The sequence below is a fragment of the Enhydra lutris genome, unplaced genomic scaffold, assembly GCF_002288905.1.
Source record: "Enhydra lutris kenyoni isolate GAN:26980312 unplaced genomic scaffold, ASM228890v2 scaffoldscaffold12, whole genome shotgun sequence".
Lineage (NCBI taxonomy): Eukaryota > Metazoa > Chordata > Mammalia > Carnivora > Mustelidae > Enhydra > Enhydra lutris.
In genome coordinates, this window is record NW_019154096.1 from 53,531,250 (window position 1) to 53,545,085 (window position 13,836).

General features: G+C 37.2%; 1 protein-coding gene across 1 annotated transcript in view; it reads left to right on the forward strand.

The window, feature by feature from the left end:
- The window catches only part of LOC111145162 (beta-transducin repeat containing E3 ubiquitin protein ligase), a 218,970-nt gene that overhangs the window by 50,650 nt on the left and 154,484 nt on the right, over positions 1-13,836 (forward strand). The window contains exon 2 of the mRNA XM_022499860.1: positions 12,347-12,454. Within this exon, the coding sequence (XP_022355568.1) occupies positions 12,347-12,454 (108 nt within the window). The remainder of the gene's footprint in view (positions 1-12,346; positions 12,455-13,836) is intronic.

A 13,836-nucleotide genomic window follows, 5' to 3' on the forward strand; every position in this document is an offset into this window, starting at 1 on the left:
CTTTTGCAGTCTGGCTGATCAGAACAGAAAAAGGTTCCCCAGCTCTGTGTGGATTATAGGAGTTTATGAGCTTATACCTTCCTCATAGTTCTTTGCCTGGCCTTGTAGAGTTTCACCTCATGTAAATAGGACTTAGTGTTTGAAATAGACTTAATGTTCAGATATCTGAAGCTTTTTTGTGCTTAATCCATTCTTTAGTACTCTGCCTTACCAGTTCTTGTCTCTTTGACCTCCCCACATTCTATTCTCTATTTCTTCAATAAGTAGTCCTATTTTGCTCTGCTTGGATTCCTCCTTTTCTTGTGTCATAAACTGGAAAATGCCTTGAGGTGTAAGATTTAGGATACTTATGAGGGTCACCTCATTTAGTTCCTGTTTTTCAGGGAATATGGTCTGGCACTGCTCATTGTCCCGTGTCTTCAAATATATGTTTCACATATTTTGTTCACTTTTCTTTTCCATGACGGGAGGCCAGTTTTGATATTAACTACTCCCTTATGGTGGGAGCTGAAGTCTAATGTACTTTTACTAAGAGTTCTTATTTTATTTAGATTTAATGTACTGGAAGTCCTTACTTTACATTATTCTGATACCCACAAATTTCAATTACTACAGTTAAATCATACCAGTCCCCCAGAACATGATTTAAATTTCAGTTTTTGGTATATTAACTGTAATTTTTGTAAAGTACAAACTTCATTGCTAGCTCTCCAGTGTACATATCACTGTGGATAAAACAGATACATATGGTTAGTCACTTCTTCTGAAGTCTGTTGTTTCCTCTCCCAGTGTTAAATCCATGAGATATTTTATAAAAAATGGATATTCAAAGAGGTAATTGGCCAATAAGATGAAAGAAAGTAACAAAAAGTCATAATAATTTTTTTTTAAAGATTTTATTTATTTATTTGACAGAGAGAGATCACAAGTAGACAGAGAGGCAGGCAGAGAGAGGGAGGGAAGCAGGCTCCCTGCTGAGCAGAGAGCCCGATGCGGGACTCGATCCCAGGACCCTGAGATCATGACCTGAGCCGAAGGCAGCGGCCCAACCCACCGAGCCACCCAGGCGCCCAAAAGTCATAATAATTTTAATTGAAATTTGAGTTGAAGGTATTTGGAATCATAGAATAAATAGCTGACCATGGAAATGTTGATACTGACACCATCTGCTAGACTCTAGATTTGCAACCAGAGGAACTTAGGGAAGGTGGACGTATTAGCCTAAATGAGGAGAGTGGTGTGACAAAAAAAATGAAACTGTCCCAGAGGAAAAACTTCATATACAACTTAAATACAAAAATTTTTACATTAAGGAAACCCTTAGCGATATTTTACATCATTGAAAGTGCAAAGGAGGGCACCTGGCTCAGTGGGTTAAAGCCTCTGCCTTCGGCTCAGGTCATGATCCCAGGGTCCTGGGATCAGGCCCTGCATCAGGCTCTCTGCTCAGCAGGGATCCTGCTTCCTCCTCTCTCTCTGCCTGCCTCTCCGCCTACTTGTGATCTCTGTCTGTCAAATGAATAAATAAAATCTTAAAAAAAAAAAAAAAGAAAGAAAGTGCACAGGATAACGCTAGTCAAACCTAGAGTGACAGTTTGCCAAGGCATAGAAAGGGCATTTGCTTTGCATGTTTGTGCAGTCTTAACTTGTACTTAACGCATAAGGTTTTGAAAATTGTTCATATCCTGTTAAGGGTTGCTTTTGCCCTATTTTATTTTTTTCTTCTGGGAGCCCAAATATACATGTGTTTACTTCTCAGTGTGTAACTTTTATGTCTTAAAGTCTTTTTGATATTTTTTCTATCCTTATCTCTTTCAATCTATTGATTTTTCTGCTGACTTGTCTTTTGTTCACTAATTTTTACTTGCTCTGTTTCTAATCTGCTCTTAAAACAATCTAAGGAATTCTTAAATTCAGCTCTTGTATTTTTTTAAATAAATTTTTAAAAAAGATTTTATTTATTTATTTGACAGAGAGAGATCACAAGTAGGCAGAGAAGCAGGCAGAGAAAGAGGGATAAGCAGGGATAAGCAGAGAGCCTGATGCGGGGCTCGATCCCAGGATCCTGAGATCATGACCTGAGCTGAAGGCAGAGGCTTAACCCACCGAGCCACCCAGGCGCCCCTCTTGTATTTTTAAGATTAATTTCCATGTTATATATTTTTTGTTAATGATTTCAGTTTTCTGATGGAACTCTTCATTTTCTCGTGTTGAATATCTTTTTTTGAGAGAGAGTGTGTGAGTAGGGGGAGAGGGGGAGAGGAGACAATGTCAAGCAGTCTCCACAGCCAGCGCAGAGCTTAACACAGGGCTGGATCTCCCAACCCTGAGATCAATACCTCAGCTGAATCCAAGAGTTGGATGCTTAACCAAATGAGTCACCCAGGCACCCCTCATCCTAAATATCTTAAACGTGGTTATTTTTAAGCCTGTGTTTAGGAATTCCAATACTTACCACTTTGGGAGTCTTTAAAAAAATTGTGTTAAAATACATACAACATAAAATTTATCATCTTAATAATTTTTAAGTGTACAGTTTAGTAGTTTTACATTCCCATTGTTGAGCGACCAGTCTCCAGTCCCCATTCCTCTCTTCCTTCCAGCCACTGGCAACCAGCATTCTTCCTAAATTTGGCTTCTCATGGTAATGAGAAAAAATATTTTCAAGCTTACAGAAAAGTTCTTCTCATATGAGTGGAAACATAAAGTATTTTCCTTTTTCTGACTGACTTATTTCACTTAACATAGTGTTCTTAAGGTTCATCCTTATTGAAGAACACGTCAGAATTTCCTTTTTAAGGTTGAAAAGTATTGCATTATATGTGTATGCCACATTGTATTTATTCATTCATCTGTTGGTAGATACTTGGATTATTTCTACCTTTTTGGCTATTTGGTTCTGTTTTTATTGTATTATTTCTAGGCTTTTTTGGGGGGGGCAACATTTAATCCCTTTTCTTTGAGTTCTTGGTAATTTGTATTGAATGCTAAACATTTTAAAAAATAAAAATGGTGGGGACTGTAGATGGTAACTTCCTTCAGAGGGTTTAATATTCTTTTCACGGACATATCCCTTTGGTTTGATTGAGGCTGCTTTATTTCTGGTGCCTTTCCCTGGAGTCAGCTGAAACCCTAACTTTTTTTTTTTTTTTTTTTACCAGGGCATCTTGTCCTTGATGGGCCCTGTATGCCAGTTTTTGGCACCTTAGTACCATGAGATTGCTGAAGTATGCTTTAAATTTGGTTTTTCAGATCTGACTCAGCTTGTAAAAAGTAGGACCAAATGTTCAGGGGGAAATTGTATATAGAATGTCAGGTTTACCCACAGTGTATTTCCCTTCTGCCTAAAATTTTGGCTCCTAAAGTCTTGGCTGCATTAGTTGTTCTCTGATGCCTTCAAATAGCTTTCTGTATTGTATTTAGCTTTTATAGTTGTTTTTTTCTGAATAACATTTAGCCTGATAAAATTAATATAGCATAGCTGAAGCAAAATCCCAATATTATTTTCATTAATTAGATTTTCATATTATTTTAAAAATATTTTCAATATTTTCAAGCTTACAGAAAAGTTGCAAGTAAAATGCAGATAACATCATTTTTCCATAAGTTATTTGAGAGTAAGGTACAGACATGATTTTCATCACTCCTGAATTCTTTGATGTATATTTTCTACAAATGAGCATTTCTTACATAACCTGTTAATAATCATCAAATGAGGAAATTAATATTGTTACATGACTGCCAACTAGTCTACAGACCCTATTCAGGCTTTTCTAGCAATCCCAATAAATGTCCTTTATAGCAAAAAGATCTAGTTCAGAATAACATGTTGCATTTAGTTGTCATCTCTCTTTAGTCTCTTTCAGTCTGTGATATTTCTTCAGTCTTTCTTTGATTTCGGTGACATTGACATTTCTGAGGCTTCTAAGCTGGTTATTTTGTAGATTGCTTTTCCGTTTGGGTTTTTTGACTTTTTCGTACGATTAGATACAGGTTATCTATCTTTTGCAGAATATCATAGCGGTTCTTACTGTATTCTATCAGAAGACATTTGCTTTTAATTTATTTCATTATTGGTGATCTTAATGTTGACCACTTGCTTAAGATGTCAGCCAAGTTCTTCCACTGTAAAGTTACTGTTTTCTCATTTGTAATAAGTATTTTTGTGGGGAGATGTTTTGAGACTATTCAAGCATCATGCTCCTCATTAAACTTTCAGTTTATTACTAATGGAGTCATGGGTTTCTATTTTACTTAGTGGCTTATTGTATTAGTTATCTTTTGCTGCATACCAAATACCACAGATTTAGAACCTAATTATAACATGGCAACACACACTTATTATCTTGCCATTTCTTGGGATCAGGAGTCTAGTCATGGCTGCCCTGGGTCCTCTCTGGCAACATCTCTCATAAGGCTGTAATCAAGGTGTTGGCCAGGGCTGAGGTCTCATTTGAGGACTTGATCAAGGAGAAATCCACTTACATTTTTTGTCAGAATTTCTTTCTTCATGGGTCACTGGACTGAGAGCCTCAGTTCCTAGCTGGCTGTTGGCTGGAAGCCATCCACAGTTTCTTGCCACATGGACTGCTTGCTTCATTAAAATATCCATGCCAAAAGGCAGTGGTGTCTGCTAGCAAGATGGTAGTTACGATCTCATGTAATGTAGGTTAGGTATGAGCCTGTCCCACACTCAAGGGGATGGGATTATATAAGGATTATGAATGCAGGAGGTGTGGATCACGGGGGGCCATGTTAGAGTTTGCCTACTCCAGTTATAATCCATTATTGTCATTATTTATTTGAATGTTCAATTTGTCCCACATTTAGCTTGTGAGAGCCTTTCATGCTGGCCCCTGTATCATATTCCCATGTCTCCATCATCCTTTGAGTGCCACAAGAATGTGTTCTATGCTCATCTTAAACTTTCCCTGCCCAAGTCCTGTAATCAGCCATTGTTCTAAGCAGCTTAGAGAGTGATATTTAGGATCATTGAATGTATTCATTGCTGTTAGCATATTACTATAGTGGGCCTTCTCAGTTGGTAGAGCTAGAGTGTGTTTTTGTGTACAGGTATCCCTTGCTTTATACCACTTTGCTTTTAGGAAGGACCTACACTAGTACCTGTTTTCATTATGCAAAAGAAATCTGAAGGCAATTTTTACTTTTGTGAAAAGAGGAGAAAAGAAGATAGCATGCAGTGTTTGTTTTGTGGTCATCTGTTGTAGAGGCAAAGTACACCATGAGCAGTGGGTGCATCACCACGCTCCCCTGAGAACCACATTCACATTTCAGCATCAGGTCTCCTTAGCTTGTGCTATGTCTGTGAACATCTATGCTTTACCCCCGTATATTTTGTGTGTTCATTAGCAAGATATGCCCTAAGGTGTTAGAAAATCATAAGAGAGTTTATTTTTTTGGGTTTGGGAACACTACAAAATGTCTCCGAAGGCAATTCCTTCCTTGCTTTCTGCCATTTTGGATTTTGAAAGGTTTCATAGGAACACTGTGCTTTTCTCTCTCTCTCTCTCTCCCTCTCTCTCTCTCTCTTTTAAAGATTTACCTATTTCAGAGAGAGAGAGAGAATCTTTAAGAAGACTCCCTGCTGAGTGGGGAGCTTGACATAGGGCTCCCCACGACCCATGAGATCATGACCTGAGCTGAAACCAAGAGTTGGATGCTTAACTGACTGAACCACCCAGGCACCCCAGGAACATTCTGCTTTTGGATGGCAAGGAAAACCTGTATGTGGGTATATATATATCATTTACCTAGAAATTTCTCTATGTATTTTAAGTTTTGAGCTCACAATAATATCTTCAATTCTAGTTCAGTAGCACAGCATTCATTCTATTTTTCTTCCTTTCTGTATTTATAACTCTTTTTTGATTAGGAGAAATCTTGCTCTTATTATCCTCAGTATTTGGTCTATCCCCTTATTTGATCCATCCTCCTATATAACTCGTCTCCCGTTGCTGGTAGAGGGCTCTTCATTCCCCACTCCATACTCTATGTGGATGCTTTCCTTACCCCTTTGGTTTCCTACTATTTGCACTGGGATCCTCTTACTGGGTATAAAACACTGTTTTGGGCTATTGCCCCTCCACCCTATTTATCCCAGTGGGTGTGAAACTCAGTGCTGGACCAGTATCCATCCTTTCACTCTCAATGAATGTGTCTTCTGCTCACTTTGGGAACCCTAGCTGTCTTGCCCTCCTGCACTGCTCTGCCCGATCACATTCATCATCCTACTGTTCGCTGCCATTCTGGAAGCCTTCCTCATTCCACTGGGACTGTAGTACCCCATGCCAGGCCACCCTCTTGTGCAGATTTTTTTCCTCTCACCAGCTAGGGCTCTAAAACTCTATGCCAGACCTCTTTCCCCTCAGGGCCACCTTTCTTATAACCTCTTGGACTCCAATTTTAGTATATGTGCTGCCGAAGCGAGCACAACCTCTTGGACTCCAAAAGCCTGTATTGGGCCACTGCAACCACTTCTACCACTCAGCTTGATGCCTAGTTAGCCTATATTCACTTAATGGTTGTCAAATTGAATTTTTCAAGTAGGAAAGGAGACAAGGGAAGAGGAATCAAATTTTATTTAAAAAAAAAAAGTCACTAGTATTTTCACAGCAAATGCTTTTAACCTAGCGCTTTCCAACTTACACAGAATACATTGATTTCCTTTATCTATATAATCCTTACAGGTTTATATCCAAGCTTTCATGCCAAATTTTTACTTAAGTACCAGGGGTATATTATCATATTAATGATTTCTGAACTTCTCTAGCACACTTTCCTTCCACTGTGTCTATCAGTGCTACCACCATCCTTCTAGTTATTCAGGTTTGAAAACTCATAGTTATTTCTGACTCATCCTCTTCTTTCCTTATAGTTAGTTGTTAAGTCCTATTAAGTCCTTTTTAAGTGCCATTTTTATGGGGCACTGTCCTAGGTACCCAGAATATCAAGTTTCGAATCCCATCTTTACAGCTTGTTAGGTGCCTACCAACTTTTGTTAATTTACTTGACCTCTTTGGATCTTGTTTACCTTGCTAGATTGTTTTGCAGGTGAGTAAGATAATTGTGAAAAGAGCTTTCTCCAATACTGTTCTAGTAAGCCCTTCTAGTCTGGTAAGATTGGTCTTAGTAAAGTACCCATTATTATTTTATCAGTATTCTTACCTATTCCATAAGTAAAAATTGTTTCCTTCTTTTTTTGTATGTAGCTCTCTCTGATTTCTCACCATTAAGCTCGCTTTTATTGAGTATCTACTATGACCAGATACTGGAGGTAAAAAAAAGTAAGGTATGTCTCATATTTCTGAGGAATACCATCTTGTAGAGGAGAGAGATATGTAATTAACTTACATACAGTAACAATTGCTACAATAAAATTAAAGCCTGTGTCTGAACTTTTCTAAATTTTAATTAAACTTATATAGCATCTATTGTCAAATACAATTTCGTATGTTACTGTATTTTCCTTGCGGTTACTGTTTGTGTTGGTTAATTTATCTCGCTAAGAAAGAGTACTTGAGAGCAGGTCTTTATAGTGGTGAGTCTTAGGGTGTAGTGTAGGGGAGACGAACACATTGGGGTCTTCTGTTATTGCCGTGTAGTCACTGTAACTCTTCTGAACTTGAGTTTACTCTACTGTTACAGTGAAAATATTAATAACTCTTTGATAGAGTTTATAATCATTTAACGAAATAAGGTATTTAAAGGATCTAGCACAGTTTATGCCTGACAAATTTTGGTTCTCCTTTCCTTGTACTCCATGTGTATCCATTCTGGTAAAAAAGAATACGTATTTGATTCTATGGTCTACAGTTCATAATGGCTTCCCGAATGTTTTGAAATACAATCGACATTCATGGAAGCCTTAGTAATGGCATCACTTTACATTTTTTTCTTTTGGCACTCTTATTTTAATTTTACCACAACTTTGTGCAATGAGGCTGGGCAGACATGACTATCCTATGTGACAAGTGGATGTTTCATTTTTGAAGTGATTGAACTAAATTGGGATTCTTAAGAGGCAGTCATTGAATTTGTATATGTAGAGTCTGAATATATTACATGGCCTGTGGAATACTGTAGTTCTCTTGGACTGACTTTTTAGTTGATAGAGTAGTGAAAAGGGAATTCTTCTATTCCATAGCTTAAGGATACACAAACTCTCAATGCAGCTATCTTTTTATTGTTGATTATTATAGCTTCTATTACTCGTAGAAGTTGACCAACAGGGACCTGAGTTTAGGAGATTTTGTCATTCAGCTTTCATGTAGTAAATACTGAGGCCAGCCCTTTGCCTACAGGGCCCTCTATCATTGAAGAGGAACTGCGACTTTTCTCCAGGCAGCCAAGTAGGGGGAGGAGCCAAGGTTTTCACTGTTCTCTGTGAAAATGAATTTGTGCTGTTGGACCTGAAGGGGACTAGGTAGCATATTCTTCTTGAAGCACTGGAGGCCCTTTGTTGCAACATTTCAATCTCTTTCTGATTCTTCCATCTAGTAGAAAACATGTTTGAGCATTTTTTAAAAATGCTGTGTCTATGCTTCTCAAAAGCTAGTGAACTTACCCAATCGGCTAACAAACTTCAATTGTAATAAATTATTATAGTCTTCACCTTTCTTTGATTTTTGCAAAGTAGAGTTATCTGGAGTGAGGTCAAGTGGGGAATGAGTTGAGAAGACAGATATGTGCTGTGTAGATAGGATGAAGGCACATGGGTGATCCAGACTTTCTTGTGGCTTTTGAGATTGTGCAGGAGAAACATTTAAGGAATGGGTTATTCACAAGTCCTTTAACAGTTAATAGAAATATTTAAACATGAGAATATAGTTGCTAGATTGCAGTTTAGTTTAGAATCTGCTTTTTTTTTTAATTAAAAATTTTTTTAAGTGTAGAGAGAAAACCTTAGAAATTTAAATATTTTCCAGCCTAAACTTTAAGTAGGAAACTATTTGTGCTTTTCAGTTTTTTAAAGGTAGGTTTTAAAGGGGTTATATATTAAACATGGCAGGGCAGAAAAAGTCTTGGATCTTTGTCAGAAATTGATGAATCAGGATGGCCCTGAAATATATAGAATATATAAGAATAGTAACCAAAATGACACTCCTTTTTACCCTGTTACTTCTTGCCCAGATTTCTTTTGATTCCCCTTTCCTTTAGGGTGCTCCTAAATGTATAGGAGGGAAAGAGGTAGAGTAGAAGTTACAGCCTGTTTCATTAATTTTGTGATTATAATTTTTCCTCAGTGTTTTAAAGTGGCATTTACCAGTATGGGTAAGATTAATTGTTACAATACAAACCAATTTGAAATTGGTTTTTAAATTGAGCTATAGTATATAAAATCTTATGATAATGTGCAGATCTGACTATCCAAGTACACTTTTCATATCCACACCAATTGTCTTATAATAATCGAAAATGCATCCTCTGTGTGGTGTTTGCAAGTTAATGCTATTTTGGAAATCATACCAGTATATCTAATGGCTTTCCTGGGTGTTTGTAGCTCATTATTGATTATAATTTTATTTTGAAATTTTAGTTTAAGGGGTGAGGTAAGTCCTTTCAAATTCTTAGGACTTTCGGTGGAGGATGGAATGAATGAGTAAGGAAGAGCATTAAAATGACGAATGGTAAAGAAAGTCATAATAATCAAGGACATACTACAGCAATAACACAGGATCCAATATAGAGTGAAGGAGATGAAACATTGCAAAGAGGAATACCGAAAAACTTAGCAAATAGTGTTCACAAATACAAACAAATATGCACATTTAATAACAAGGAAGAGATCATGCAGGTGTCTTCAGTATGGCTAAAAGTGCATGAGCCATCTTCCTTTTCTGAAGGGAAGGGGAGAAGCGAAGCCGTCCTGTAGGCCCTGCTGCTTTTTCTTTCTACCATTCCCTTTTTTCTCTTCTGTATTTTCATTCTCTTTTTTAATTTATTTTCACTTCTTCTCACTGTCCTACTTTTCGACATTCAGTCCCACCTTCAGAATAAGACTTTCTTCTGCCTGGCATCTGCAGAACTTTAACCAGCTGCTTAATAATATGCAGTGTCTTTCATTAACCATGAGAGAAACTCACTAACAACAACTTGTTGCTTTTTACATTAATGATTTTTTTTTAAGGTTTTTATTTATTTATTTGACAGACAGAGATCACAGGTAGGCAGAGAAGCAGGCAGAGAGAGAGGAGGAAGCTGGCTCCCTGCTGAGCAGAGAGCCTGATGCAGAACTCAATCCCAGGATCCTGGGATCATGACCTGAGCTGAAGGCAGTGGCTTTAACCCACTGAGCCACCCAGGTGTCCCAAAACAGTGATTCTTATTCTCTTCTCCCTTGCCTTCTGAAAACATGAGCATCTCTCCTTCTGAGAACTACTGGGTAAGACTGAAATTAGTATAAATAATTCTAAGGAGAGTTGAAATAAATGAGAGATGTACATTGGCAGGGTGAAAGGGAGAAGGAAATTACAAGTTCACAGGATGGGACTAAGATGGGTATTTGAATAAAACATCAAGTTAGTTATGAGCTAGAGCATCAGGGCCAATTGGGAGGACAGAGGTGAGTTAATGTAGACAGTTGGGAAAGATCAGATCAATAGAGTGCTTGGGTTTCATTTAGTAGTTAAAGGGAGCCATTAAGAATTGTTGGGAAGGGTGACATGATAGTAAGGTGAACACAGTTATTCTATTTAGCTGCTGTTCATAAAATGGATTATAGCTTGAGGTGAAGAAATACTGGAAACAGTGAACAAAGTTAGGAGATTGTTGTGTTAGTTCATAGCAGTGTAGCTGTTGTGGTTGGTGTGTTATACAGTGATTTGTTTAGCAAATAACCTTCTTTGAAGTCCGATGTCTCCACATGATGACCTAGGGATGGATGGAGGCAGGAAAGTTCAGCACTTAAGTTCAGCACTTAAGAAGCAATAGGCCAGCATTTTAGTTCCTAGTTCTCTACATTCTAAATTCATGATCACGAATAAAAACCTCGATTTTTCTAGGTCATTAGTCAACATTAACTATAAAATGAGGAAGTAATGACCTCAAAGCACCATCTAGACCTGATCACTTTTTTGGAGTCCTTTGTAGCAGACTATCCTTATATCAGTTTTAGAGAGTATGACCAATGAATACCATATTTTGTTTCCTAATATTAATTTCTGTATCTAGAATATTTTAAGAATAAAAAAGTCCCATGATGATATTTAATATTTTAAGACCTACAATTTCAAGTTTAATATTATGTGTATTGACTGCTGTATTTTAAAATAATGTATTGCTGTTTTCATATATGCTATGATCAGGTATTTAATTTTTTTGGTACTGTTAGATTGTTGATGGACCAAAACTCAGCCTGGAATACATTTAGAGAAACTTGAAGAATGTAAAAATTCTTCTAAAAGATAGTGTTTTATAAGACTATAGGAGCAATAACACTAATACTGTTTAATTAGTGTTACTAGAAATGCTTTTTACCCTTTTTGCTACTGAATACATTATATGTATATTTACACTCACATGTACCTTTTTATTTAGAAGATTTTAATACCAGCAACTTTTGGTTCTCTTTTTCTCTTTCTCTTTTTCTGTCCTGGTCTCTCTCTCTCTTTCTTCTCTGTTGTTTTCCCTTCTGTTTGGGTTGTCCTCCCCCACCACCCTACCCCCCAATCCATCTGGAAAGATGGAAGAGGCAGCTGCTATGGTAACTATGCATTTTGGTTAATGAATAGCAGACTAACAAGATACATAAAACATATGCAAACTGTGCAGAGTTGGCTGCTGTCAGCTGCTGGGGGGGTATAATACTTTCTCTTTCCCTTTTCCTCACCTTCTAAAAAAACCCCCCAACTTTCCTGTTGTATTTTGTTTTCTACTTTACCATTCCTGATAATGAAATTATCATGAAGTGTTCTTTTTCTTTTTAGTCTGTACAGTAATTCATCCTGTGGTGAATTTATGGCAGATGAGTTGAGGTGCACAGAGGAAAAGAATTGATTAGTTGGATTAAGAAGTAGATTTCCTTTAGACTCATACATAAAAGAACGGACACAACAATTTTTACTATTTGTTTTGGTTTTTTTTTTTGTTTCTTTTGTTTTGTTTTACCTATAACCTCCTTTCTTTCCCCTTGCCTTCTGGCCACTTGTGCCCCTTTCAAGGTTCTCTCCGGGGTTAGAAATAGTAAGTAGTATGTTTCTTGAATATGTTTCTATCGTAAAGGCCAGATGCAACTGGAATATTGCATTCAGCCAAGCCTTGAAAGTTCCTGTAATCTGTGCCATCCTGTCTCATACTGTCCCATCTCATAGTTGTCCTCTCTCTGCAGTGCTCTATGCCCAGGTCTCTGTGGCTGGGCTGCTCCAGCCTGGCGGACAGCATGCCTTCGCTGCGATGCCTGTATAACCCAGGGACTGGCGCACTCACAGCTTTCCAGGTACTTTCTCTGTCTCTGTGGGTTATTTGCGGGCATTAGTGTGTGTCTGATTCATGAGTGTGTCCTCCTCCTTTCCTATGCTTTACTTATGTTCACTTTCTCTCCTTCATATTGCTTGTATTTCACATGACTCAGTACTCCTTTAATGATTCATTTTTAATGTATACCCAGACTGATCCACTCTTCAGACATTTTTATTACTGTGATTGGTTTGCTAGAATTGATATAGCACAACTTGACTGTTGGTTTTCATATCTAGTACAAGTATGATAGTGAATTCTAAAGTAATTTCAACCAGTAGCATTTATTATGTAACGTTTGCTCTGGACCTACATAAAGCCAATTAATTACAACCAGTTACCTGAACACCTTCTTGTGTTTTTCTTAGGATTATTAAAAATAAAAAGTGCTGTAATTCAGAGTGTCTCCTCGTTACTATACTCCTCTATATATTTTGGGGTAAGATCTGTGTTTATTTATCTCTTAATTAACAGGTCTAATTTCAAGGTGGAAAGGCCTTTTAAGACCTTGAGTACAATATTCAGCTTGAAACAGTCCAGCTGGTCTTGCATGAACTGACAGATTCTAGTTCCCTTTAGCCTTTCTTAGAGGCTATTAGGACAATTCTAGGTTGTGAGAGAAATCTGTAGAGAGAATAGAACATTTGTAGAGAAAAATGTAAGAAAGAGCTTGATGCCCATAGCTTACAAATTAGGGTACTATATATGGTGATTTTCGTGGCAGAAATGTTATCTGTCCGCCTCAGGCATTTGCAGTTTGTGTTTAGCATTTAATAGTAATACGTAGCTTAGCTTTTTCTTTGTTTTTAACCTATGTAGTTCATATTCTATTTAGAAGAATTTCAAATGCAAGCTGTAAGCAAGCATCAGAATGCTTATGACTATAGTCTTAGTTAAAAGAGAGAAAGTTAAGTATTCTGCATTCCTGAACTGTGCTAACAGTTGTTGTTCCTTAATAATATCATTTTAGTGGTGATAATGCTAGGTATTTCTGTTTGTCCTTTGTAAAACACAATATTAAACTTCATTTGCTTGTCTTGGGAGATACAATACACGAAAGTGCATAGGCTTTAACATTAGTTAAATCAGGGCTTACATACTGTCTTTGTCACTAGTATGATCTTGAGCAAGTCATTTCACTCTCATCCTTATGTTCCTCATCTGTACATGGGGACTAAGTAAAGGCGTGCAGTAAATGGCCACTGTTGTTATCATCTTCATCATCATTAATATTATTGCTATTGTTATTAGAGAATTTTGCTATCCTACCAGTATCAATTTTTTTCAAATATTTAATTTTTTGTTACATGTCATATTGGTAAAGTTTCTGCTCTCCAGGAACTCATGGACTAACCTGTGGTT